Source organism: Candoia aspera, chromosome 3, assembly GCF_035149785.1.
Source record: "Candoia aspera isolate rCanAsp1 chromosome 3, rCanAsp1.hap2, whole genome shotgun sequence".
Lineage (NCBI taxonomy): Eukaryota > Metazoa > Chordata > Lepidosauria > Squamata > Boidae > Candoia > Candoia aspera.
In genome coordinates, this window is record NC_086155.1 from 186,474,874 (window position 1) to 186,500,395 (window position 25,522).

General features: G+C 38.2%; 1 protein-coding gene across 3 annotated transcripts; it reads left to right on the forward strand.

Moving 5' to 3' along the window:
* The first annotated feature begins 547 nt into the window (after window positions 1–547).
* Window positions 548–23,897, forward strand: MTDH (metadherin). 3 transcript variants are annotated; one of them, XM_063299529.1, is made up of 13 exons: window positions 551–1,237; window positions 7,944–8,045; window positions 12,211–12,295; window positions 13,138–13,314; window positions 14,817–14,885; window positions 16,065–16,301; window positions 16,709–16,795; window positions 18,175–18,273; window positions 19,043–19,170; window positions 19,550–19,669; window positions 20,718–20,834; window positions 21,578–21,731; window positions 22,150–23,897. In XM_063299529.1, the coding sequence occupies exons 1-13, from the start codon at window positions 779–781 to the stop codon at window positions 22,218–22,220; spliced, it is 1,905 nt and encodes a 634-aa protein (XP_063155599.1). In that variant the 5' UTR covers window positions 551–778; the 3' UTR covers window positions 22,221–23,897. The 3 variants fall into 3 exon arrangements, 2 of the variants coding, with proteins under 2 accessions (XP_063155600.1, XP_063155599.1); XM_063299530.1 differs by lacking the exon at window positions 21,578–21,731 and having other exon boundaries at window positions 548–1,237; XR_010067669.1 differs by lacking the exons at window positions 20,718–20,834; window positions 21,578–21,731; window positions 22,150–23,897 and adding an exon at window positions 20,035–20,238 and having other exon boundaries at window positions 548–1,237; window positions 19,550–19,791.
* The last annotated feature ends 1,625 nt before the right edge of the window (window positions 23,898–25,522 follow it).

The window sequence follows — 25,522 nt, forward strand, 5'->3', positions numbered from 1 at the left end:
TTTAAAAAATAATTCGTGTTATCTTATATGATTAAAGATCCAATGTACCTATTATGAGAAAACACACTGAAGATAATAAATGTTATATCAGCAGGGATATTAAATACAATAATAATAGCCTTCTTTTATTAATATTATGTTAAATAATAAATCATTTTTTAAAAAAGACGTCTCCGCACGAACTCCCCCTCCATCAAGCACTGTGTCAATCTTACTCCCTCCAAGACTCTGATTGGTGAGGTCGAGGGCAATAGCTCCTCCCCTCGCTCGCCTCCGCGAGGAAGTTGCTGCCACGTCGAGAGTCCTTACAATTTCGCCGCTGTCCAATCCCAGGCAAGGCGTGACGTGCCCTGTCAGGCTCGCTAGGAGCATCTCTTCGCCCGCGACCATAGAAGAAAAGCGGGGCGGGGGGGAGAGGAGCCGCCACCAATGTAGATGGAGGAGACAGCGACGCGACCGCGCGCTGCCCGGCCCCCCCAACCGACGGCTCCCTGAGCCCGCGTGACCGTCCTCGTCGCCCCGTGCAAGGCATTTCCAGGCGCGCGTGCGCGCTTGGACGCTGCGGCCGCCGACATTCGGCGGCGGAGGGTGACGTTGCGCTCTTGGGTCGCGGAAGACTGAGGAGGCGCTTCTCCCCGCCGAAGCGAGGCGCCAATCGCCGCCTTTTTCTGCCTGTCGACGGAGCGGAAGGGCGCGGACCCGCCGCGGGCCTCCGAAACTGGTACCGAGGCGATGTGTTGGCAGTGACGTGAGCGCCTGCTCGGTGTCCGCTGGAGCCATGGCTGCGCCGAACTGGCTGGAGGCTGTGGCCGAGCAGGCCGAGGAGGTGTCGGCCCGGCTACGGGACCTGTTGTCGGCCGGGGTGGGCCTGCTGCGTACCGAGCTGGGCCTGCCGCTGCCTGCCAGCCTGGAGCCTCAGCATCTGCCCACCTGGCTCGTCCTGCTCTCCACGTCCCTTCTGGCGCTGCTGCTGCTGCTGGGGCTGCTGTGGGCCGCGGCCTGCGCCCGAGGAGGGGATGCTCGCAGAAAGCCTTCCAGGAGGGCGACCGAGGCGGGGGAGGAGGACGACGAGGAGGAGGAGGAAGAGGAAGAGGAGGCGGTGGCGACCCCGGGCCTGACGGGAGGCGGCAGCGGCGGCTCGAACAGGGGGGCTCCGGGGACTGACACGATGCTGTTGCTGAAGGGGGAAGAGCAGAAAAAGCGCAACAAAAAGAAGGCAGCAGAGAAAACCGGCAGGGTGGGTGCCAAGGCTGGGCGACGGGTGCGAGAGTGGCCATCGAGGGGGTGGAAGAAGGTAGAGGGTGCTGCAAGGGCCTAGGTTCAGTACATTTTACCTCGCTGGGATTTTTGTTTCCTGCATAACCCCTTCCGTTTTGAAAAGTTACTGTGCTCGCCTTTTTCATGTGTATGTTGTATCCTCTCATGCCTGCTCCGTGTTCTTAAATTAATGCCAGAAAATGGGTTGCCCAGAACAAGGTAGTGGTCTTTAGATTTTTTGTATCACTGCAGTAGTCTGCAATCTTTTAAGAGCCTTCTGACATTGCAGTGCTCATGTGATTGCCCTTGTGAGGGGTTGCTTGGTTTTCTATAGTTGTTTTTTCTTTATTTATATTATAAGTAATGTCATAGTAATTGTTAACTATTTGGTCAGGTTTTTTAATAAGAGGCAGTAAGTAAATAACTTACAGAATGTGTGCATCTGTCAGAATAATTATACATGTGTGACTGAAATTTGAGGATCCATATCTGAGTTTCATAACTTTTCTACACAGAATATCAGTGAAGCAATAGCCCTTGGTTGGTCTACAAGGTCAGACTTTTTTGACATTTGCTGACTTGGTGTTGACAAAATGTTTCTTAATTGATTGATACTAATCTTAGGTATAGAATTCAGTAAGTTTGATTCAGCTGAACTTTTTTCAGCATAAATATTAACTGCTTGATCATTCAAAATTGAGAAATATTTAAATATTCTAATGAATAAACGTTTACAGTAGCTGTAATAGAAATATAGTAGTCAGCAGACTTAAACATTTCTTTGCCCTTCTTCTGTTTGCTATAAAATGGCACTTAAGACTTTTAAAATTTTGTTCAGGATTATGCGCAAAACAAAATATACGTGTCCATATTATCAGGTGCAGTGGCTATAGGCCTAAAATTATATGTAATGCACAGTAAACTTAGATTTCCAAAGTTTGTATCAAAAGTTTATGATGCTTCAGATTCTGGTACATCTGTTGCTTTTGTATTAATTTCAGAAAGCATAAATAGCAGTGCAGTGTGAAATTGAAATAAACTGACTATCTTGTGGGCATGATATTGGAAGCATTAATATGGTATTGGAATTTCATTAAGAGATACTGTGCTCAGAATTGTATCTTCCTGGCTATATTTGGATAAGTTCAACTATTTTCTTTATAAGCAAATATAGTGAAGTAATTTCTAAATCAGTGGTTGGCAACTTGATGGTCTCCAGATATTTTAGACAGTGACTTCCATAATTCCTTGACATTGATAGTGCTGATTGTGCATTAAAATCCAAAGTTATTTGAGGAGCATCAGCTTGTTTACACTTGTTTTAAGCCAATGAATAGAATTATTATTGGTCTTAAAACAATTAGATTGCTTGTTCTGGAGTTCATGCTCTGAAAGAAAAATCACAATTTGAGTGTCTCTCTGAATCCACCTTTGCATCTTAATATTCCATGGGAATCTGCCAATCCTTTACAATTGCTTTTTCTTCTGGAAACCTACTTTTTGGTAGGGCTTTGCAAAGCATTTGAAAGAGGTGCTTACAATATCCATTAGTGCAAATGAAGCACTTCCCTTGCTAAAGCATCTATGTCTTTTGCAAAAATGAGTTTAAAAGTGCTGTAGTTTGTTTGTATTAATTGCATAGTAAAGCACTTGTTTCAAAAGCCTAGCCATTTGGCAGTTTCATATATTCTGATAAGCTGCTTTTATGCTCTTCAGAAACTAGGCACAATTCAAGTTGCTGTTCTTGCCCTTACAGCCCCAAATTGCTAGGATAAAAGGAGGGGGTCATTCAGTTAGCAGACCTCCTATGCCTTAGACACTGATTCATTAGATATCAGGGTGCATTGCCCCAGTCTGTGCAAGCAGTACTCATCTATTGCACACCTGTCTATTACGTAATGTACAGAGGTGGAGGAAGTGAGTCCTTTAGTCCAACGAGATAACCATCTCTATGAAGAAACAGCTGGAAGCATCCTGGTGGCAGGGTGCTGATCATGGAATAGGCTTTCCTTGTGCCCTGCAGAGAAAGAAGAAAGGGGTGCAGAATGGATCCTGAAAGTGTGAGAGAGAATCATAGAAATTTGGATACAAAGGAGATGAGGGAATGACAGAAGAGTGGTAACTGCTGAGTGCTTTCCCCCTCCCAGTGAATAGCATGGGAAATTGCAGTGATTGTGAGTATTGTGTGTTCTTTCTCCCTTCAGGTTTACAGTGGAGCTTTTTGTACGTAATGACTATTCTCTCTGTTCATTCAGGTTATAACTGCAAGACAAAACTGATCCTATTTGGCTAGCAGTGATACTTGGACTGTGCAGTGCTCTGGACTTGAAGGAAGAAGATGCTTTGGAGCACTTACATCCATGTAGCACCTATTGGCAACTCTTTAAGCACATCTTGTCCTGGGGTCATACAGGAACTACCAAGGACAGCTACTTTATTCCAGGAAAGGACATGGCTGCTTTAAGGAGTTGCTGATAGGTCTAATGTGAATACCTACATACACTGTTACCCATTTAAATCCTGAGAGCTGCACAGACCTAGTGTTAACAGTTGAAGTGGCATGCCTGGTCTTCACCAGCTGAGAGCTTGCCTGCATGCGGAGATGTTCCTTTTTGGTGTGTGTGAAACAATATTCCCTGTGAGAGAGAGAAAAGTATTGAAGAAAGAAAGAAGACATGATATTCATATGTGTGGGGAAGGAGAGAGATTTGCAATAGAAATTATTCTGACAAAGTAATTACTATTTTATCTATGAGGGTTCTGGCCAGCAACATTATGTTGTGTGTTGGTCCTGGATCCCCAAGACCTAGTATCTTGTACAGTTTTATGATTATGCTTTTGTATTATGAGGCCAATTTGTTTTATGCAAACTACCCATTTTTTTAGTTCCCATCACCAGAATTCTGTTTTTTAACCCTAAATGAAATATTTATTTATAAACCCTAACTAATTATGCCTGGGGCAGGAGAGAGAGTAGCCATTCCTGTGGATGGTTAGTTTCTTAGAAAGACCCTGCTCTGCTTGCAAATCATAAAGAACTTCCAGCCATCAAAGTTTTTATTATATTTATTTTATTGTGTATTATAATGTTTTACAGTTTTATATTTTTATTTATGTTTTATTGTAAACCGCCCAGAGTCCCTTTTGGGAGATTGGCAGTGATAAATTTGATTAATAAATAAAATAAATGTCATCTTTTTGCTTACAGTATTTAACAGAATTCTGTACCACAATTTTGTTCAAAAAGAGTAATGAAAGCAGTTTACAGTTAACACAAAATTTAAACTTTTTCCTGTTCTACATGTTCCACATTTGATCACATCTGCTTAGCATACATTATGAAAACCATAGCTGGGGCCTCAGCTTAGCATAGAGTGGGGTAAAGTTAAATTTAGAGCTGCTGCAGTTGGACTGCATGTACAATCCTAAAATCAACTTCAGTGGGAGAGAGGAGGGAAATGGCCATCCCATGTCAAGAGCTGCTTTGTCCACATTATTGTGACACAGTCTATCCCATTCTCTAACACAGTACATACAGTTCTTATATTTTATAGTGTGGGGGAGCAGAAATTTTCAAACCTTGTTTTATATTTATTTGTTTGTTTTGTGTAACCTGGCTGAAGGACTAGATAACTTTCAGCAGGGTTCTATGTTTCCATCATAATTACAAAGTTCCAACTAGAGATTTTGCGAAGTAACTAAACTAGTGTCACTGGGTAGTACAGCATAATATATAATTAGAGTCTTTGTAAAAAGGAGAGAATCTGGAAGTGATTTTCCTGAAACAACCTGCTCTTCCAGCATATACTGTACACAATTTGACAGTCCTGTATAATTTTTAATAATTATATGTTTAAAAATAGTGGCTTCTGAACTCAATCCAGGAACCCAAACAGTATGTTATTTATTTATTGGGGGCTATAACCCTTTGTTCAGAAGCTCAGGGTGGCATACAGAGTGCCCCCATTTTTCTTCACAACAACCCTTTGTGATAAGTTGGGCTGAAAGAGAGTAAGTGGCCCAAAGTTACCAAATAACTGTCTGTGGGTGAGTACAGCCTAGAGCGTATGTTTTTAGCCCTCTCTTCTCTCTTTCCCTCTCTCACTCTCTGTGTATGTATATTAATATTATATGGGTGCTAGCCTTGATAAAGCATCAACTTAGACTTAAGAGCGTAATCCACATTTCTAATAATGCCTCCGTATAAACTTAGAAGGTATATAGCTGGCTTCCAAACATTAGTTTGGAAATGTACCCACTGCTCAGGAGGGGAAAAGGCAAAAAGTAGAGAGTTCAGGCAGTCAGAAGCATCTAGTAGAAGCAAAAGTAGACAGTTTGTGGGGGACATCCTTACCAGTTTGTCTTGTGATGAACGGGTTTCTTTATGATTAGTATGTGCGGTATGGCAGCAATTTTGTGAGAGTGTCCATATCATGCTCTCAAAATTCCTTTAAAAATTTGGGAATCCTGCAGTATGCCACATGCAATATTTCCTTGGAACAAGTAAACTTTCTTTTGGAGTGAAAGATCTCAGAGTTTTTGCACTAGTCTTGCACAGGTACCTGTCTGAGTTCTACATGAAACTCACAGGTCTTTAATACCAGTCCCATAACTGTATTTAATTTGGTACTCAGAATATAGACAAGAACTGATATTGAAGGTTTGATTTTAAAACAATGTAATATTTTTTAGTGGTAGCATAAACTTACTACTCTGCATTTTTAACAGCTCTCATGTTGCCTACCAGGTCATTCACATGAGGGAAATGGTACTGTTTAGAGGACAGCTTTTTCTTCTGGTTTGTCACTGTGTGCATTCTCTTTTGCATTCTCTGAACCTCTTTTTCCTCTTTATAGGACTTCTAAAAGTTTACCTTAAGGTAGCATATATTTTTAGGATGGTTGCATAATATAAGAGGAATTAGTTGGATCTGTATTGGGTTTTATGCTGTTACACGGCACAACTAATATCTGGTTAGAATAAATCATGTCTGATTTGAGAAGGGATGGTCTGTAGCCCATCTGGAAGAGGTGGTGTGCTATTCCTGATAAGTTTCTCACAGATCCAAGTGAGCTTTCAGTTTACCTGTCATTTTCACACTTCCTGTTCTAGATAAGATTTCCAGCATATAGATGTAGCTCCAGCAAAATTGAATTATATTGATTGCTTGAATCCATTTCTGGCTGTCTTCAAAACTTGCATTGGACTGAAAACTACCTTAGCCACTGCACTTGCATTGCAGTCTTCCTCAGTTGGATATATCAACCTACATGGCTAATAGTCATTCCAGTTATTTTCTATGCCAGGAGAAGAATTTGATTTTCTTCTTACTGATCCTTCTCAATCTTTTGGAATCCTACACTGTGCTTTCCTTCTTGACTGACTTTCTGGACATGAAATTGGAAGATTCCAGATTATGCTAAATATCTTAAGGACTACCTACTTAATCCATATTAAATATAAATTTATCTGTAGATTTTTCAGAAATGTGTTTCTTACTTTTCTACCAAATTACACTGAAGGAGAAGACATAATGTATGTGATAGAAATCAACCCTGATAAATATATGTATTTTTAGAAATGTCATTTAAGCATTTATATGCTGCTTTTCTCTAACATATGTGCCCCAAAAGCTTATAATAGTGAAATTGAACATGCATATTAAATTTTTAGAAAGATCAGCTTGAATACAACCCAACAGCTTGAATTAAAGGCTGGGGGGGTGGGGTATATTAAAACACACTTTAAAATTGTGTTTTACAGTCCTGAAAGGACCTAAAACAGGGAAAAGGGGGTAAGCAAACAATAATTGTGCAAAACATATTTAGAACTGTGATATTCTATCAGGGAAATTGTGAACAAAGCAATGAAAGTTCTGTTTATTGTCTTCCTGAATAGGAGACCTCTAAACTGCAACACTTTGTTATAGGGCTTTACTTCTATTTTAATATTCTTGTGAAATCAAATAGTAAATGCAATCCTAAATGGTACTTTTGTGGCCTTGGACTAAACTGAAAGCAAGCTTTAGATTAACTATCTTAACTTAGATTAACTGGTAATGACGCAGTTTTGATACTGTTTGCATCTGTTTCAGCTTTCTCCAGAAAAGTTAAAAGTTATTTCATTTTAGATGTTAAAATAAGAACATCGAAGGAGTAGAGAAAGAATATGTTAGAACACAGGAACACTTCGCCATAGTTGCCCTGATGCTGTAAAACTTGCTTCCCCCAGAGATAAAGTTGGTCCCTAGGCCACTGGCATTCTGGAAGGCCCTGAAGAACCCTTTTTAAGTAGGCATTAGCTTTGAGTTTGTGGTAACTCCGTGACCATTTTTACATGGTGCCAGTTTGAAGAGGTTGACTTTTTAGTTAAGGACTGTTTATTTCATGTTTTTATTATTGGCTGCATAGAATCAATAGAGGCAGTATGAAAATTTTGTCAATAGCATAATAATAATAAGTTAATGATAACACTGCTGTCCAGCATCTAATCAGTTTAAGCCACAGTACCCTTGGTACATTCCATTTAAATTGATAAATTAAGATACTGATAAAGACTGTTTTAATTTGTGAAATAAGCTGATTTCATTAGAATTAAATACTTATATTGCACAGTAATTAAGTATTTAATATAGGGTTGTTTATCCCGCAAAAAAATTAATGATTTAATTTTTTATATATATTCAGCTTAATGGTCAACCAGCTCATGATGTATCTGAAGAAATGATTCAGACAGCACGAAGAGAGAACCTGAAGCAGACATTGGATATGGAAAAGAAAACAGAAAAGGTTAGTTATTGGTTAATGAATGGTAGAAAGTATTGTTTTTAATCTTTAGTTCAAAACCAGCATTAAACTGGGCCTTTACTGTATTTTGCTGGAGTTGGTGATCAGTCACAGTTTACTTTAATGACAAATAATGAGTCCTCTCCAAGAATGGATTTCGTATCACTCATGATTTGTGTCTTGGAGACTTGTGTCAGGATGGATCAACTCTGAGCCTAGAGAAACAGTCTTTCCTCTCTTCAAAAGGGCTTACAAAGTAACAAGACATTTATAATTCCTAAAACTCATTGTAATGTTACAGCTGTGCAGGGATCAGTAGAAGATTCTGGATTCTATTAGTAAATATGTTACAGTCAGGACCAGAAATATTGGAACAAGGATAACTATTTTGGCATTTGGCCTCTGTACACCACCACATTGAAGTTGAAAGGAAACATACCCAGATTGGAGTGAAGTCAGGACTTTCAGCTGTAATTCAAGGGGTTTGACAAATGTGGGGCACTAACCATTCAGAAAGTACAGCCAGTGGCATACACACACACCCATCATTGGTGGCTCATAAGTAATGGAACAAACCAACATCATTACAAACATAAGGATCGCCTTTAATACCTGGATGAGAATCCTTTGCAGTCAATGACTGCCTGAAGTCTGGAACACATGGACATGACCAAATGCTGAGTTTCCTCCCTCGAGATGCTTTGCCAGGCCTTTACTGCAGCTGCCTTCAGCTGCTGCTTGTTTGTGGGTCTTTCTGCCTTCAGTCTTGTCTTCAGTAAGTGAAAAACATGCTCTATTGGGTTGAGATCAGGTGACTGACTTGGCCATTGAAGAACATCCCACTTCTTTGCCTTGAGAAACTTGGGTAGCTTTTGCTGTATGTTTTGGGTCATTATCCATCTGCAATATGAAGTGGTGTCCTATCAGTTTGGCAGCATTTGGCAGAATCTGAGCAGAAAGTATAGCCCTATACACTTCAGAATTCATCCTGCTGCTTTTATCAGCAGTCAGGTCATCAATAAACACCAGTGACCGGGTTCCATTGGCAGCCATACATGCCCATGCCATAACACTGCCTCCACCATGTTTGACAGATGATGTGGTATGCTTTGGATCATGAGCTGTTCCTTTCCTTCTCCATACTTTTCCCATCATTCTGGTGCAAGTTAATCTTGGTTTCATCAGTCCAAAGAATCTTATTCCAGAACTGGGCAGGCTGTTTTAGGTGTTTGCTGGCCAAGTCTAATCTGGCCTTTTTGCTCTTGAGTGTTACCAGTGGTTTGCACCTGGTTGTAAAGCCTCTGTATTTACATTCATAAAGCCGTATCTTGACTGTTGAGTTGATAATGATATGCCTACCTCCTCAAGAGCATTCTTGACCTGGCTAGATGTTGTGAAAGGGTTCCTCTTCACCATGAGCAGAATTCTGCGGTCATCCACTTTAGTTGTCTTCCGTGGTCTTCCAGGCCTTTTGCTGTTGCTGAGCTTGCCAGTTAATGCCTTCTTTTTCAGGATGTTCCAAACTGTTGTATTGGCTACTCCCAATGTTTTTGCTATCTCTCTGATGGGTTTATTTTGTTCTCTCAGCCTAATGATGGCCTCCTTCACTCACATGGACACCCTCTTTGGACCTCATGTTGAGGGTTCCAGTGAACAGCTACCAAATCAGATGTAACACTCAGAATCACCCCCAGGCCTTTTATCTGCTTGATTGGTCATGGGGTACCCAGGAAACAGGCCACACCTGGCCATGCAGCTGCTTGTCAGCCATTCATTCCATTACTTATGACCCACCAACAATGGGGGGGTTGTATGCCACTGGCTGTACTTCCTGAATGGTTAGTGCTCCACTTTTGTCAAACCCCTTGAATGACAGCTGAAGGAGCAAAAACAGTTATCCTTGTTCCAGTATTTCTGGTCCTGACTGTATATGCAGTAATTCTGCAAAGGTTTCTGACTCTCAGTTGTTAATGATAAAGAATTAATATTTCTTTTTATACTAGATTATTCTTCATAAGACAAATGAGCTGGATTTTTGTATGAAATAACCATAGTATCATTTTCAGTATAGAGATTTTGCACTGTTTTGGATATTTATTATTTTATTTAACCATTAGATGTATATTCAGCCTTTTCTGCAAAAGATCCAGGTAGCATGACTATACTCCCTCCTTCAGCCTTGCAACAATTACTCTGTGGGAAACTGGGCTGATAGAGAGATAATAATTTACCCAAACTCCCCTTTTAACTCTCAGCCCAACAGCCTAACTATTAGACAACACTGGCTTTCATAGCTCGTGGGCACTTTGTTCCTTAATTTGAGGTGCATATTTGTATCTTTAAACCAGTTTGATAGCCAGCTATCATCATTCTAATGTAATACAAAACAGATCATGGAACTCTTATAATCTATCTTCCTCTGAGTTCCTTCCCTGTTTCAGATTCTGGATAAAGACAGCCGGTTGATTAAAAAAATGTACTCCAAGTGTACATATTAAGTTTAAAAAGACAATTTTTGTTACTCAGGAATGGTGGGTTTATTTGTAGCTTTCAGATACTTTACATCTGTGCTCGGTATAAGAAGGCCTTCAAGATGAACTTGCCATTTCATTTTGTGAAGAACATTTTAAATGGTTCTCATGGGCAACTCCCTAAAGGTGCTGCACCAAAGAATATATACCTTAAAATCTCTGTGGCAGATTGTGTAAAATGCCCATGCAAATATTTTTACAATGTCCAAAACCACACTGACATGCTAAACAGTTTATGTAGGCTAGATCAGAGGTTCCCACCCCTTTGGGGCTGGTGGTCACTATTTTGAGATGTTGTGGGCCTTTTCAGTAAATGACTGCTAGGGGCAGGCTTGTCTATTCACAGAATGGCTGTTAGGTTGTTATGGCCGGTCATAAAGCCACCATTTATCAAAAGGCAAATGTTGAAATGCTGTTCACAAGTCTGCAAAATGGTCACTATCCTCTCCATTTTCTTTTCTCTTTTTTTACTGGACAGGGAAGCATGCTTCCAACAAAGCATAAATCTACAGCTACCCACCGTATCTTTTCTGAGAAGCTCGATTTGCCTCATTAGGGGTCCATAGGCATTCTTGGAAATAAATATTATGCTGATGGCCTTGTATCTGCCAGCTTCCTATTTTTTTTAAATTAGAAGATCATTTTAAAAAATTCAAATCATGTGGGGCAAGGAGCCAGAGGAAGATAAAATAAGACTCCAGTTTAATTGAGGAGGAAACCTAGTAATTGACAACACTGATAGTTGTCTTTTGTTGTTAGCTATCAGATTTACTATAGCAAAACAGTGGAAGATTAAAGTACATCTACAATATGATTGTGACCTCCTTACTCAAATGCATATTTTCTTGGGACCACCTGGCTACTGTGCAAGCCCAGTGCAAGGCACTACTTCTTCAGGGAGGAACCAGCATGTGCAGTGTGCAAACCTACATCCCCTCTCAAGCACCTGTTCTTTTTCAGAACCATCTCTAGAAGTACGGGTGGAAAAATGAACAGAACAGCAGATATTTTACTCATGCTTCATCTCTATTTTTTAATTATATGAACAATCGTTGATATATTAACAACTATATTCCCAGTAGAATACCTGTCTGTGGAAATATTTTTGAATATAGATTGGTTATGAAAGTTTAACATTTCACATTTCATTTTTCATATTTTCCTAAGCTGTGTGTTGTTTTTAAAAAGAATATTGTGTATTTTTAAAATTTTATAATCTTGGTTTCTTTTTCAGTATTTTCTTGATGCACACGCATTTTTAAAAGTACTGACTCTTGTTATTTGGCATACTTACTTTCCATAATATTTTTTGTGCAGTATTATACAAGCCTTTTCAGAAATAAGGCCTAGTGAGTTGAAAGAGGCTTACTCCCAGTTAAGTGTATCTAAAATTGTGTCTTTAAGATATTTTGTCTGATAAATGTGTATCTTCTGTAAGAAGTATGAATCAAGGTACTGTTGGTTTTTATGAAACATATCTGCATTCTATAGTTCTTGAAAAACTGAATGTCTATGAGAAGCAGTGCCTTTCTAGTTTATAACTTCATCATGTTTCCAGTGTCATTCCTGATGCTCAACTTCAGGCATTTTGATAGCATTAATTAATTCTGAGAGAAAATATTTTCCTTCTATTTTAGTCAAAGAAAAATAGGAAAAAAACAAAAGGAGATGCTAAAACAGCTCAAGATCAGTCACGTGGTGATGGGAAGGAAGCTGATGAAGGTACTGAAAAACACATTCTTTATAGGGAAACTATTACTACAAGATGTCTCCCAGCTTCCAGTGCAAATTTTGGGAGGAAATTGCAGGGGGCAGAAGAAGTGGATGACAAGCACAACTTCCATTTTACCAAAAGGATTCTCTGGACCCTGAGCTTTTTGCAGATGAAAGGAACCTTTATGTCCACAGAAAGCAAATTCTGGATGCGAGCCATAATTAAAGAATTCATGGTTCATATCTGAATCTTAAAATGAATAATGTTTCTAATCTTTTAATAAGCTTCTTCATATTAACAGGTCAATCTTTACATAGAATTTTGGAAGTCTGAATATTTGTTTAATATTCCTTTTTGAATATTAAAATTTATCTGATATATAGAAAGCAGAATTAAACTTGTATTATTGCATATTAAATCTTGGGAAGGAACAAGCAGCTGGACATTTTGGCATGTTTTGGAAGGGTATCAGTTTAGCTGTTAGAATAATAATTCTTCCTTAATTGTTTTAAAAACTTCATCCACAGAGTTTCAGGTCAGCCAGAGTTATATTTGCAACAAGGATATTCAAAAGTGAGAACTGAAAACTATACCTATATATATTTTAGTATGTTGTTGTAAGCCATGTGATTCTGCAAAGGTTTGTCAGCATCCAAAATTTAATGTAATAATAATATGAAAGACAGTTGTTGGGGGTATACTTCTGATCATATGTTAGATCACAGTCTGATTTCCTTATTTAATAATTCCTGATAAGTTTCTGAGTAACATCTTAAGTTCCCTTATATACATTTTGAAAAAGTATGTTACTTTCTCTGGTGTAACCAATGCTGTCTTATGACTCTTTAAGGAGCCTGGGAAACAAAAATCAGCAACAGAGAAAAACGGCAACAACGTAAACGTGACAAGGTACTGACTGATGCTGGGTCAGAATCAAATTTACCATCCATGGAAATCCCAGTTACAGTATCCTCTGAACAGTTAACATCTGCAATATCATTTTCAGCTGGTCCTAGAAAAAATAAAGGTAAATCATGAATTTTCTTGTATTTTTTTATTTCTCATCTTTAAGGATAGGGCAGGAACATCTGTAAGAAAAAGAAAGTACTGTAGTATAAAGAAAACTTCATGAAGAAAGATCTTCTTTACATATAATTAAAGAAGTTCTAAAATCTTTATTGTTGATTAAAACATTGAGTGTAAATATCAGTAGATGATGTATTTTGGATATACAATCAACCTAGGGTCATCTGTCTTCCCATGTACCTTTCTCTTTTGTTAGTTTTGGAAACAATTTAGTTTGCTAAATTGATGCAAGTAAGTTAGTCCTTTTACCACTCTAAATATCGTGTAATGTGTAATTTATTTCTGACTAAAGGATATGTGGTTTAAAATAATGTTAGATCCCATTTTCATGTTCCGCAAGTAAATTAAATCTTAATAACTTGCTACAATTACTTTTCCTTTGGACAAGACCATACGCTTCTTATAGGCATTCTCAGCCTTTTTTGAAATTTAGGTGAATGAAGGATACCAAGTTTGTAGCTAGTGATGTTGCAGATATTTCTCTCTCTCTCTCTCTCTCTCTCTCTCTCTGTGTGTGTGTGTGTGTGTGTACACTAAGTTGTCTTTATGGATATCTGACACTTTTCAAAATATCCTGGTGATCTCACAAGCATAATGGAATTGTATTCATTTTTCTTCGTTATTTATGTGCACTTTTTCCCTTACATATTGGCTAGATTCATATACTATATTAATCCATTCTGGTTTGTGAACTGTGGTTTATGGGGTAACATTATGTGCATATCCAGCCATTATGTAGTAAATGGACATGTTAGAAAACTGATAATTGGTATTGTTTATGCCAAATAAATTAATTAGGGCAAGAATAGTAAATAACACATCAGAATTATATTTTCATAGCAGTTTTGTTTATTACCTCTGATTCAGAAGAAATATAAATAAGATCAGCACATTAACAATGGAATATTTTGAATTATATATTACTTTAAGCTTTTAGAACAGAGAATAAATCTATAGCTGTGATATTTATGGCATGACAGCACAACTGCTGTATGAATAAAATTTATCTTCTCTGTAACTGAGGTTTGTTCCATAAGAAGAAAATATTGATAATCTGGAAGATATTAATGCATATTTTCAGTTGCCAACACTGTTGATCAAACATACTAACATTATTTACAGTATAACTTTTTTAAAAAAGAGAATAAAATTCACTAGTTCTGGACAAGTCATACATATCAACTAAGGAAATAATATCTGCGGTATCTCACAGCATGTTGAGATTGCTATAAATATGATTCCAGGTTTACTTTTAGGCCACAAAATCCACATTTTTACCAACATAAAACAACACTGTGTTCCAGAACTTGATGGCTAGATATTTTTTGGGATGAAGTGTAAAATCTCTGATTCTTGGGTTTAGGCTTTGTGCTGCCTATCCATCTGCATAAAACAGACTTAAGATATTTGATCACTAAATTATCTCCTTTGTTTTTAAATAAGGTGATCCGGTTTTGAATGTTCAAATTAGCAATTCTAAATCTGGAAAAGGGGATACTACACTCCAGCAAGGTACACAATTTATTATTATTGTTGTTCTTGTTATTATTTTGCAATGCAGCCCTTTGGAGTTCTGATACCACCTTGAATTTTGTGCATTGATTTATATCAGAGGTAAGAAATCAGATATATTGTGATAGCACAAGATAATTCATGCTAAATATTGATGAAGAATTTGTAACTCTCTATCATGACCAGTTGTGAGGTATACCATCAGATGTATTAGCAGGGTGAGTACAACACACAGTGAGAGTGCCAGAGGTTCCCAACTTTTACCCAATCATTCAGGTAACTGATGTTTAATATGGATGTCTAATATAAGGGCTACACAATTCTTTCCTAACTTACATTGCATATTTTCACTTTCTGTATATTCTAGCCTTAATTATTTCCTATTAAAAAAACCTTTTGTGTATTACAAACCAGACTCATGAATATTCAGATAATACAAATGAAGTTGAGGTTTAACAAGAACTTCATGTAGGTTTGCATGAATATGAGGTTTACAGACTGATCTTACATATGCTTACTCAGAAGTAAATCTTGCATAAGTAATTCTGTGATCATTGTTCTGAAATGGGCACAGTAGAAAAACGGTATAAACCTAACCATGGTCAAATTTAATTGTCTTCTGGATACTATTTTGTAGACAAAAACATAGCTCCTCTACTCATTCTCTTCCACGTAATAACTGTAGCTATAAACTGGGAAAATATACATTGTTCAGCTTTTTACAGGGAATCAAAGGCCATTCTGCAGTGATTGCTTTGGATAACTAATATAAGAGAGAATGTGCCAAAATTTGAATAATCCTTAATGGAAGCCAGCAACATTTTTTTCCCTATTTACACAAACCAAGAAATCACATTAGCCAAACTTTCCTATTTGTCTGAACTGTGAAACCACTTAAATTGACATTTGGATAATTCAGATGCAACAGTTGTGTTATCTACTTTCATTGTCATGATCAGATAGTGAATAGCCAACTATTATTAGAAGAAAATTGAGGGTCAAAATGAATATTGAAGTATGAAGCCAGAAACATGCTGGTTCTTAAAAACATAATAGCAGTGATAAAATATTACTGGAAGATGTTCAGATTATAATCTGCAGTAACGTGTGTTTACTTTATTACCATGTTAACAGCAAACAAACGTTTCGTATCTGTCCTCTGTTTAAAATTTCTTTCAGGAATGAGTGAAGGCCCCACAGTAAATGGAGGCAACTGGAATGAAAAACCTGTTAAGATTTCTCCTCCGATTACTGCAAGCGAGGAGAAATGGACTCCAGTGTCATCTGCAGGTAGCAAGAGGAAGAGTGAGACGTCAGCCTGGGGAAAAGATGCTGGAGATAATGGAAATGGGAAGGACTGGGGAGTATCCCTGGTTGGCAGAACCTGGGGTGAGCGTACTTTGTTTCCTGGCATAGGTAAGTTCAAGTGCTTGTTTCTCAGTGGGTTTTTTTTTTTCTTTTGTAAAAGGACTAAAACTAGAACTTAGAAAAACATGGGAATATTTCCTTAATTTCCTGATCCTGGAATTTGTTTTATCCCCTACTTTTCAAAATACAATAAACTGTCAGTTTAAAAGGAGGGAAGGGTGTCAGTTAAAGCAGAATATCCACTAAATTGTAATGGGGTTTTACACTTACATAATTTATGCATATTACAATTCTTTAAAATGGGAATGAGATTCTGTGCAGGTGCAGAAGCATGCAGATTTGTTTTGTTATGTGGGAACCTGCCTTAGGAATGTGTTCCTAGTTGCCAGTGGGGGAAAATACATGATATGAGCACACACATATATGAGTTGTTGTTTTGTTGTTGTTGTTAACAGCTTGGTCTGGAGTGGATGGAAGAATTAATGCTCCTGAACAAAGTTCTGCTTCATTTACTTCCTTGGGACTAAATCCTACAGTCTCTGGTATGCTTTTAACAAGCATTTTACAAATGAGCTACACACATGTTCTGTTTATGGTATAACATATTCTATTGATTGATTGATTGATTGATTTGTATTTCAAATTTCTGTCACCACCCATCTCATCCCAAAGGGGGACTCTGGGCAGTTCTGTTGTTATGTTCTATTCTGGTACAATCCAAAATTTCAACTATTATTGATTCACCAAGTTCACCTAAACATATTTTCAATGTTTGGAAAAGTAAAGGAATATGCTTGTTCTTTTTATGAAAATAATTTGCTGTCTAGAATCTAAAGCTGAATCATTAGTGTCAGTGACAACAAAGAAACAAATCTGATGTACATCTCCCATATACAGGTAGTCCTCAGGTTACTACAGTAATTGGGACTGGAATTTCCATTGCTAAGCGATGCAGTCATAAAGTGCAACATCACGTGACCGCATCGCTTAGTGACGGCAATCCCCATTGCTGTTGTTAACCGAAACCCACTGGTTGCAAGGTGAGGACCCACCCTGATCCAAGCCATTCCCAGCTTGGTCTCTCCCAGCCCCAAGCCTCAGTAAGGTAAGGGACTCCCCCCACCTGCCTATCCCCCCCCATCTCTGCCCTTTTGGCCACCTTGCACACTGCTGCCTCCGCCAGCCTTGCTTTCCTGTGTGCCACTGGCCCTGCCAGCCTTGCCGCCCTGTACTCCGCTTGCCCTGCCTGCCTTGCAGCCCTGTGCTCTGTTCACCTGGTCAGACCTGCCAGCTAGGCTGGGCACAGCTCATCGACAGTGGGAGGAAGTCAGTGAAGGTCAGCTGGGGGCCACAGGGCCAGCAAGCACAGGATGGCAAGGCCAGCAGGGCCAGCAGAGTGCAAGGTGGCAGGCTGAGTGGAGTACAGGACATCGGGGCAGCTGGGGCTTTGTGCTGTGGGGCTGGGATGGGTGGCCACAGTGCAAGGCTAGAGCTGGCACTTGGTGGCACGGGGGCTGAAGTAGAGGCACATTGGTGGCTGACTGAGACTGCTGAAGGCCCTGGGCCTCTATTTAGCACCATCGCCACCGCTGAGGAGTGCCACTATGCAGGGCGGCCAAAGGGGCAGAGATGGGGTGGAGATAGGCAGGTGGGAGGAGTTGAAGTGCTCCTGCAGTTGTAAGTGCAGGCAGATGGCCAAGCAACCACATTTTGATCACATGACTATGGGGGTGCTGCAACAGCTGTAACTTCGGGGATCAGATGTAAGTACCATTCATTCAGTGCCACCATAACTTTGAACAGTTGCTGAACAAATGATCGTAACTCAAGGACTATCTGTATCTGATAACTGTTAATATGGAATGATGGGCCTACGTATCCTTCTCATGGAATAACTGGGTATATATTCTGCCCTTTTTAGGATCCAATAGTGAATCTGTTTCTCAGCCTGGTACTACAGATTTTCAGTGGGATTTAAATCGTAACCAGGCACCTGTTGATGATGAATGGTCTGGGTTAAGTATGTTCCTTTTTAAAATCTTACCTAGTTTTCCTTAATTTGCATTTACTTTTTTGCATTCCTATTCCTATTCCCAACCATTCTGGTAAACAACACCAATATTTATCCATATGCTTTCAAAATAGTTTTGAAAAAAACATACATGCTTTGATCTATTAATGCATTAAATGTTCATCCAAGCATATTTAAAAGATTAATAAACCAAAATGTTTAAACCAAAAAATGAAACTTTTTTATTTGTTTGCCAATGCAGCACCTACATGGCTGCCTCTGGTGTTTATTCAGTCATGTTCAACTTTTAAATTTTCTTTCAACGTTATATCAATAATGGAAGATTTGAAAAGCGAATTTCAAAATAGCTTGCTCAGTGTTAGACTGCAACGTTGCTTCTAAATTTACACTTTTTCTTCTATAGTGGACCATAATTAGTTGCTCTAAAGTACTGATCCACTAGCCTTTATTTTTGTCATTCTACTTTGAATTAAGGACTTTCTGTTCATTTGTGTAGACAGTTGCCTTTAGCATTAGGGCAAGATCAGGAAACGGAGTTGTTCTGTAATTTATCCTTGTGTTTAATACTTAACTTTAATGATCAGGTAATGGTTTTTACATTTGTTTTGAGAAGGAATATTTCAAATTCCTACCCCCAGATTTCTTGTTCTTAAGATGGGAGGTGTGAAATTACACATGTATTGCAAATGAAGGTTTCGTAATCTTACCTTACTGGCTTGTTCAGCTGGACCACCTGAAACTTCTTTATTTCTCACAGATGGGCTTTCTTCTGCTGATCCAACTTCTGATTGGAATGCCCCAGCAGAGGAATGGGGGAACTGGGTTGAAGAAGAAAAGCCTCCTTCCATTCCACAACTTGAAGAGGCATTATCTGAAACTCAAAAGGTATCAGATTGACAGCTGCTGCAAGGCTTGTTAGACAGACCTGTACCGTTTGAGCTTGATGGTTCTCATTTCATAGAAAGAACTGTAAGAGAACAGCCAAAGGTGTTCAGAAAACATGACTTGTGTACATAAGTATATAAGGGTGGGATTTGCATCATAACACTGCCATGTCCATGTGATTTTGTTGCAGTTGTGGTTTGTCCATTCTTTTCACATTCTGTTAAGAAAAGTGCACACATGTGTGGCATCTAATATGTATGTGGCCGCTTATTAAATTATAACTGAAGAAAGGTTGAAACTAAAATTTATGTTAATGATAACATTCGTGTGGAGTTAGGGTAAAGATGTGATCTTGATGGCTCTCTCGTGTTTGCATTAGGTGTCAGATGAAGAGAAAGAAAAGCCAGAACCAGTTCAACAAAGTACTGCAAGTGGCAAATCAAAAAAGAAAAAGAAGAAAAAGAAAAAGCAGGGAGAAGAGGCTAACTCTCCTTTACAGGCAAGATAGACAGAATAAGTATTTGCCTTCTGGAGGCAATTTAACGTGAACCCAGATTAAACCTTAGTTGGCTTGCATCTGTGTTTCTTATGGGTCAAGTTAAGCCATGATACGCTGGATACCTAGTGTCCTAACAACCAGGAAACACACTGAGACAAGGAACTGGTCTCTAATATTTATTGCTAGTACTTAACAGGAATCCTAACAAACTGAAGAAGCGTGGGGAAAACCCAGACATATAACCCCCAAGGGTTAAGGCGGTCCCGATCTGTGTCTCTTTGAATGGCTGACCAATTCCTCAGTGCTACGCATGCGCTTGACAGGCTGGATGGGAGCCCCCTGCTCGCCATCCTTACTCATGACACCTAGTCCATGCAAGAGTTTATACATTTTTCTCCTTTGAATGGATTCAGTACAGATTGATTTTGCATAGTCGTGCCTCAAATAATCGGGGCAGCCAATCTGCAGCTCTCAAAGCTTGTTCTTAGTCTTAATCTAACATTGTTTCATTTTGGTTTCCTGCTGTTCGGAGACAGGGAACATGTGAAAATTGTACTGTGACCTTAAGTCAAGCCTCAATTAGGTTAAGAAAGACCTCTTTGGCAAAATAGCAAATACTGATTCCACCCACTCTGCATCACTGCCATGCCCACTGAAGCCCTCTCCCCTCCTTAAAAAGAAAAGTGTGTTGCCTGCTTCTGGCATATACCCATTGAAATATGAGACTACCTTGAATCGCAATATGTCTATTCAGAACATGATTATGTCTGGGTCCGACCTCAGAACAAAATATAGTCTTCCTCCTTTGTTTCATGTTTACTCGTTTTATCTTCGAAGCTAATTGGAGTGGAAATGATGTGACTATACCATTTGAAAAAGTGTCTGTACTAATATTGCACGACAAGGTTGTACCATTGAGAGATAAGCATAAAGTTTTATATTTAGATTCTGTTTCTTACTAGTTTCCACATTCATTAATTCTTGTTATTTTAGTAATGCCCCGGAGCCCCATTCTTTTGAAACTAAGTCATCTTCCTCCCCTGTACAGGATTCTGATGATCTGGAGAGACATGCTGGGGAAGAATTTCCAGAAGATACCTCAAAAGTTCAACAAGTGGAGATAACTTTCTCTTTAAAGACCGTCAGCACTAGTGAACAAGCTGAGGTATAAATTAAAAGGGGATGCTAGCGTCTGTTTATTTGTCAATCCTTCCTTCTTTAAGCTAAGTTGCAAAACGGTTCCACCATTGTCAGCCTGCTGCACTAATAGTTTGAAACAGGTACACTATTAAATATGCTAAAATTGACATGTTTCAGTATTTGGATAGGCACCACACATTTTAGTTAGATTCGGGAGAACACTAGTGGTGCTCTGCTGACTAGAGTCTGTGTCACTGGAAAGAGCCAGCGAGAAGAAATCATTCTCTCCCAGCACTCACCCAGCAGTAGCATTGTTGTGCCATGGCGCTGCACAGGTGAAAATGGAGGTACTACAAGGACCGTGTTGCCTGCTTTCAATCAAAAACAGTTTAGACAGCCCTTGATTCTTCCCTGCCATCTATTTGCTTAGAAAAGTTAAGCGGTATTTTAATAGGAGTTTCCATCTAATAAGACCCAGAAATGGCTTCAATCACAACAGCATCTGGAAAGCAGATTGGTTCTGTAAATATTTCTGGCCAAAATCCCAGAAAACATTACTTCTAAGAGAGCATTAAAACTTGCTGCGTAGAACTACCCTATTTTATACGGTTCTAGTTTGATGCATGTGAGGGTTTTGTTTGGTGAGAGTGTTAAGTGTGGGTTTTGGTGTTCCATACAGTTAAGCAAACATTTCAAAAGGTGTCCTATCCACATATTCTGGATTGGATGTCAAAAACTCCGTATTCTGATCTACAATGTCTGTTGTAGCCGAAGGAGATGTCCTCATGTGCTGTTTCTACTGAACTATCTGTACCTGTATCAGAGAGTGAATCTGAAAAGATAATTTCCCAAGTGCCACAGATGCTGCAGGAGGCAGAAGTTATTTCTAGTGTTAAGCAAAACAGTGTGCCTCCACCTCAAAGTAAGTAATTGTTTATGTTAAATGCATACAAGACTTACAAAAACATTATATTTGTATAATTATTATAACTGTGTTTTAAAATCAAACAGATATTACTTCAGATGCAGATCTAGTGTCCTGCTTACAGATGTCTAGTATTTCCTCTTCCAGTATTTTATACTATGTGGTAACCTATGATGAATAGCTTCTAAATGGAAATTATATCCATGTTGTAAAGGTACATCATTAAGTATTACAGTATCAAAAAACACAAGGAAATTTTACAGCCATAAAGACAAAAAAATGCTGGCTTAATTCTGATGTAGAATCGCTCATTTTTTGTTTGTGCTTTATTAGATTAAGTCAGTAGAATGCAGTACATGTATAAATGTAATAAATATAATTTAAATACACCTCTTGATTTTTCTTAAATTTTTAGCCAAGTCTGAAGAGAGCTGGGAATCCCCCAAGCAAATCAAAAAGAAGAAAAAAGCCAGAAGGGAAACGTGAATTTTATGAAATGGACCTGTGTTGCAGAAACACTTGTCGTGGAGATTATGCTGTTTATGCAATAATTTGTGAACCTGTACAGAATTTTATATAACTTTCAACAGATTTTTTTAAAAAAACTGCTTTGAACACAACCATCTTTAAGAACAGGAACTGAAGGAAAAAGTTGGTGACCCAATTTCACAGGAAATAATGGCATTACTGGAAGACACATTGAAGAATGTATTTTCAAGCTATGGGAAAAGTAATTTTTAAAACCTTGGCTTTAAAACAGTGCCCTGTTTACAACATATTATTTCTATTTCCTGTCCACTGGAGAAAGAGGATTTGTCTTAAGTATCTCTAATTGTCTTTAAAACTGATACATGTCACTCTGAATGGTGGTTTCTGTCTTGAATCTGTTTAATGCCTAAATCAAAGAACTCTAGTCAAATTTGCCATATATTTCTAATATTTAATAGAATCTGTTAACCATGAAATTAATTACAATTACAGAGAGGCTAGTATCACTGAAGTGTTTATTCTTGAATAACCCCGCAACTTGAATGATAGTTGGCTTCAGGGTAAGTGTGCACATGAATTGTGTTAGAACCAATCAATAAAAGCATTTTTCCAGCAAAAAAAAAAAGTGGGTTAAATGCAAAACTTGCAAAAACGTATGTATCAAGAAACTAAAAAATTATCAAAACTACAACATGGTTCATGAAGTTGCTTCTGGTAGTTTTCTACTTAAATTCTCAGATAATTTTAAGCTGTTGAGGCAGTATGTTCAAGTGAGCCTCATGTTTTATTCCTTTCTAAAGTAGGAATTTAATTGGTGCCCTTTAATCTTTGTTCCTAATAATTTTGAAAGCTATGATTCATTTCTCTGCCACTATTGCTTTTCTTTTTCTTTCTTTCTTTTTAATTGGAATTTTTTGAATTCTTCAAAGATGTGGTAGAGAATGAAAAGAGAAATGATGGCTTCAAGACAGACTTAATTGATGTTGAGACCACCTGTATCAGGAAGTGCTTTTTTACTGCCTTAACCTATGTAGAATCTGTATCTAGAGTTCTTAAATGGGGTTAGCATTTTGTTTTTTGTTTTGTATTTTTTTTAAAAATCATGCAACTACAGCAATTGTAAAACAAACCATCTTTCCACTTGTAATTATTAAAATGGGAGTTGAACTGCATCATTTTCAAGAACTATAATGACATCACGTTAAACAGGCAGGTATCTATGAATAGTGCATGCTCAGCCATGTACAACTGTATATAGCCTTTATGAAATGTTTGTGTGTGTTTAAAGGACCATAATTAACATAACTTGGTGAACATCTATTAAAGAAAAGCCATGATTATTTGATGTGATTGGCTTAGTTTTTTTTTTCATGTGGCAGAAAACTTGTAACAGCTGTAACCAATGGTACTATTGACTCTCCCATTATGTCTAATTGTGTACATTTGAAAATTTTCGTAAAATTAACTTGCAATGCAAGAACAATTAAAGCAACAAACTGGATTTAGTTGTTTTGAAGACAAGCCTTATTAATTGATAGTGTTCCTAATGAATTCTAATGTGCACAGGTATTAACTCCTGTTTCAGGAACATGGCAGATGTTTACATGTTCATATGTTTGTTTAATTCAGTGACATTTCTAAATCAATTTTGTTAAAATAAATTGAGCAAATTGATAGCAGTGTGTTATTTATGGGAAGGGAGCTCGTGGATAATATTTTACCAGGATAAAATGGTATCCCTGAAAATACTTGGTACCCAAATGGAGTGTTCAACAATGAATTTTAAAAGGGTGTTGAATATGCAGTTGTGTCTGTTCTCTAAATTCTTTTTTTTTGTAATTTTTTTTAAAATTCTTCACATATATTTTAAGTATGTCACATCATCAGTTTCCCCAAATTTTAAACATAAATTAGACACTCTTTACTTGATCAGGTATCCTTTTATAAAAGGCTGCACATTACCCATTTTAAGAACAGCTTTTGACACTGAAACGATTTGTTTAAGCTTTCCATAAATCCTACTATGATCCTTTACAAAATGATATTCATAACAATGGCAAAATTAGCCATTTGGCTAAGCCCAGATCTGTTTGTGGAGTTTTTACAAATATGTTTCTCTTACTCAGGAGTTCATATTCAATCAATTTGGAATACTTTATATTGTTTTAGAAATGATTGTGAAGAACTGAATAGTTGCTCACTGAAAAGTGGGAGTTTTCAAAATTCAGCTGTTCATAGTCATTGTGGAATCTTGGGGTTTTGGGGGTGATTGTTTTTTTGAGTAATTTTCAGTGCTTATCTCATTGCTTTGCCATGTATCCTATTCCTGTGCAGAAGTAACTAAAACTTACAGGTGACCTAACTCAGAAGTCCTTCTGAACCTGAAGATGTCCTTTTTCTGATTACATCCACCACCATCCTAAACTGTTGTCTGATTGAGCCTTTTAATTTAAAGCATTCCGCTGCATGGATGTTTTCATTTATTCTGACCCCATTAGGAGGATTTCTCCATGTAGATGACATTTTCCTCAAACTTTAGAATATGTAATTAATCCAGTTAAGGTCAAAATGACATCTTTGTCACCTGGGGGGGGGGGGTTAAATGTTCACAAAATGTGAAGATTTTAACCAGTGAAAATGGGCACAGCCATAAAATTATTTCACTAATATACCGTACTTAGCTACCAAATTACACAATGACAACAATGTCCCAGAATACAGTTGTATCAATATAGAGGGCAAACAAAAGTGTGCATCCACATTTGCATTGTTAACAGTAGTCTTTGTAGCCAGATGTATCCAGGTATCTTTACGGCACAAGCAAAACAAGCCAGCTAAACATAGTGCATGGAATGTTTTCCAAAGAGTAATGTGGGTTTCTTAGTTGTACACACAACTTTACACTGATTATAATACGTGATAGGATAGTCATTGCACGTTTAGTTTTCCTTTCAGGATATATAGTACTTAACAGTTTACAGGCACACAGTGGGAAATACACCAGGCTGTTTTATAGCGCACTCTAGGCTGCCAGCTCCAGTGCATTGCTTTGGATGTGTATTCCCCATTGTGTGCCTGCATACTCTCTTGTAATCCCTTCCTCTCCAATCTCTCTGTGGGGGGGGGGGTGGATAAAAAAACAGGGCAGTCACAGAGCAAAGCATACTGACTGTAATGGCGATCACTTGACTGAGGGATGCTGCGAAGGTCATAAATGCGGGCATGGTTGTAAAGTTATTTTTTCAGCACCACAGTAACTTTGAACAGTCGCTGAATGAGGCAGTCTGTAAGCAAGGACT